Source organism: Sinocyclocheilus anshuiensis, unplaced genomic scaffold (genome assembly GCF_001515605.1).
Source record: "Sinocyclocheilus anshuiensis isolate Anshui unplaced genomic scaffold, SAMN03320099.WGS_v1.1 scaffold1797, whole genome shotgun sequence".
Taxonomy (NCBI): Eukaryota; Metazoa; Chordata; class Actinopteri; order Cypriniformes; family Cyprinidae; genus Sinocyclocheilus; species Sinocyclocheilus anshuiensis.
Genome location: NW_015536553.1, coordinates 170,450 through 173,426, shown reverse-complemented (window position 1 = coordinate 173,426; position 2,977 = coordinate 170,450). Strand labels below are relative to the sequence as shown.

Sequence of the window (2,977 nt, the reverse complement as noted above, 5' to 3'; positions counted from 1 at the left end):
CTGTAAATCATTTTATTAAAACTTAGTAAAACTTTTATTACTGTTTCTCAGGTTTAGATTTTCAGTGCATTTTGAAAAAATATTTTCCTACTATATTTAGTAAATCTAAAAACAGCAACGTTAGTCCTAATGACTGCGAAAAACAACCACACACCTCCTCGGCACCGGCTCTGTGAAAGACTCGTGAAGATGAAAAACCACTAGAGTATGGTATTTGTGTCATTTTGTTAGGTTAATGCTTCAGCTACAGATGATGTGTTGCGCAATTGTTAATTGGGATTCTTTCTTTAGTAATGGCATTAATTCTCGCTACATAAGATACCTCTCTGTTATGTAGTGCCGTTATACTGCATTACTGTGTAATATTTATGGTTTCTATAGCCCTGGCATCATTATGATGGTATGAAGAGATGGATTAATTCATGTAGGACGCCACAGAAGGCCTAGGTGTAAAATGAACGGCCCGCCACTGGGTTTTGGGATGCAACATTCCATCTATGAGCTGCTCTTTCAGAGTGCCACTTGAGACAGTTCCTTTCAGAGCTTATTCAAGAGCAAGCGGTGGCCCCTGTGTGACAGGCCAAGACTTAGTATGATACTAGGCTCTTGGTCGTATCCCCTTAAAGGAATCCATTTTGATTCCAAGCCTGGAGTTCTACCGCGGGCCCAGGAGTCTGGCTCTAACAGGTAAGTTTGGGTATGTAGCCTAGGCCCTTGGCCGTAGGGGTTAAAGTCACGGACAGCCGTCTGACGTCCCAGGGGCAACTCACCATGAAAATGGTAAAATTGGTATTTAGTGCTCGCCATGGTTCTAGCCCGCATTCCCCTCAGCATGGCGGCGTGGGTATACCATTCCCCATAGCGACCCCTAGAGGACGCAGTTCGAAGTTCCCTTGAAAGGGAACGTCTCAGGTTACTTATGTAACCATGGTTCCCTGAGTAGGGAACGAGACACTGCATCCTCTAGGCTTCCTGCCATGCTTCGAACGCAAGCTTCAGACGAAGAAGTGAATGACACTATTTATACTAATAGTCGCACCGGTAGTGACGTCATGGGCTGTCGCCGGCCAACGTGTTGTTGGTGTTTTTTCAATGTATGCTTCAGACACGGGTCACGATGAGGCGTTCCCCATAGCGACCCCTAGAGGACGCAGTGTCTCGTTCCCTACTCAGGGAACCATGGTTACATAAGTAATATTATTATATTTGTCCCGACTCCCGCCCCTCCTCTATTTACGGCTGGGTAAATAGTGACAGTGACGAGCACTGCGTTTTACAATTATCAACTCAGCTGCAAAAAATTAAAAAAATTTAAATAAAAAAATTCAAATTCAAAAAGAGGTCAAGCGCAAATTAACTTGTAATTATTATGGCAGTGCATCAAAATTCAATGTCATCAGTTTGCCAAAAAGAACACAAAGTTTTACGCACCATTTACACGTGGAGCAGGTGTACATTTCTTTCGTATCAACTAACATTTTGAAAATACGAACATTTTCATGAATTCTAAAGTTTACGTCAGAACAGCTTTACGAACGATTTACACAAAAATTCATTCTGCTTGTGTTTCATGAATTAGGCCCAATATGTTACTACACCAACAACAACAACAACAACAACAACAACAACAACAACAACAACAACAACAACAACAACAACAACAACAACAACAATAATATTCTTTTGAAATATTTTATATTGTCACTGTACTAAAGCCAACACTGTTAAAACAATATCTGGGAAATGTTTACTTTCTACTAACAATACAGCAATAGAATACAAGTCGATTGAATACATTTTTCATTTAAAACAACAATAGCACATTAGCACCATAGCACAGTAAATGTGTCAAAATAAATTATTACTTTAAACATTTAAATAATATCTTAAGTTAACAGGTTAAATTTGACAGCCCTATCATGTTTGCATGTTGTAAAATATTTTATCCCCCACAAACCTCCTCGTTGCCCTAGTTTGAAAACCTGTATCATAGACAATATTATGAAATATTCCATGTTTCAATGAGTTAGTATGTTATAGTCCAGTAAGCTTCTGCTCTGATAGATGTAATTACATGATGATGGAGTCAAAAAGCATTGTTTTCCATTGATGGTCATTTAAAAGTAGCTGTTTAGTATTCTGATGAAATTATTTTTGCAACCAACATATAAATTACTAATATTTCATTACATTTTACTAGATGCTTTAATTACACTGCTCTGTCAGTTACACAATTTGCACAATATCTCACACCAGTCTGTGCTTAAAAGCAGCCCTGTGAGGATCATAAGCAAAAATAAATAAACAAGTAAATAAATAAATAAAATACATAAGATTTCAGGCTACTTTCTCTTTGTAGACTGTGCCAAATAACTCTTTGGGAACAGGGCTAAGGCTTTGTGTGAGCATAAAAAATTATGTTATAATTTAATTGTTCACTCACCCATAACTCGTAATCTCTCTGCACCAACTACCACCTCATGGTCGTCAGCAGAGAAGAGCAGCTTTCCTGCACTTGATTTTACCGTTACACTTTATTTTAAGGTGTCCTTGTTACAGTGTAATTATACTGTATATTTAAGTACTGAGTAATATTAATTAACTATATGTACTTACTATATGGTTAGGGATAGGATAAGGGTTTGGCTTAGGGTTACTTGCATGTAACTATGCATAATTAATTGTTATTGTAACATTAAGTACATGTAATATGTGTAACAAGGACACCTTAAACTAAAAGTGTTACCGCCTATTGGTCTAATCTGACACATACAAGCTTGTAATGTCTAATAACTTTTTTTCTGACCAGCTTGTACACAAAACACTAATCATTCAGCTAATGAAACACATGCTTGTTCTTACACTTTAATTTTGTTTTGCATACAGATGTTCTAACACCGTAATTCAAGTGAAAGTCACTTAGCTAGTCCATTTAAGGCAAAATTACTTTAATTAAAATACAGACTTGCTAGTACGT

General features: G+C 37.3%; 1 protein-coding gene across 1 annotated transcript in view; it reads right to left on the bottom strand.

Moving 5' to 3' along the window:
* LOC107701285 (delta-sarcoglycan-like) overlaps window positions 1-2,510 on the bottom strand; it is a 107,705-nt gene extending 105,195 nt beyond the window's left edge. The window contains exon 1 of the mRNA XM_016503277.1: window positions 2,444-2,510. Within this exon, the coding sequence (XP_016358763.1) occupies window positions 2,444-2,447 (4 nt within the window). The 5' untranslated portion in view covers window positions 2,448-2,510. The remainder of the gene's footprint in view (window positions 1-2,443) is intronic.
* Between the last annotated feature and the right edge of the window lie 467 nt (window positions 2,511-2,977).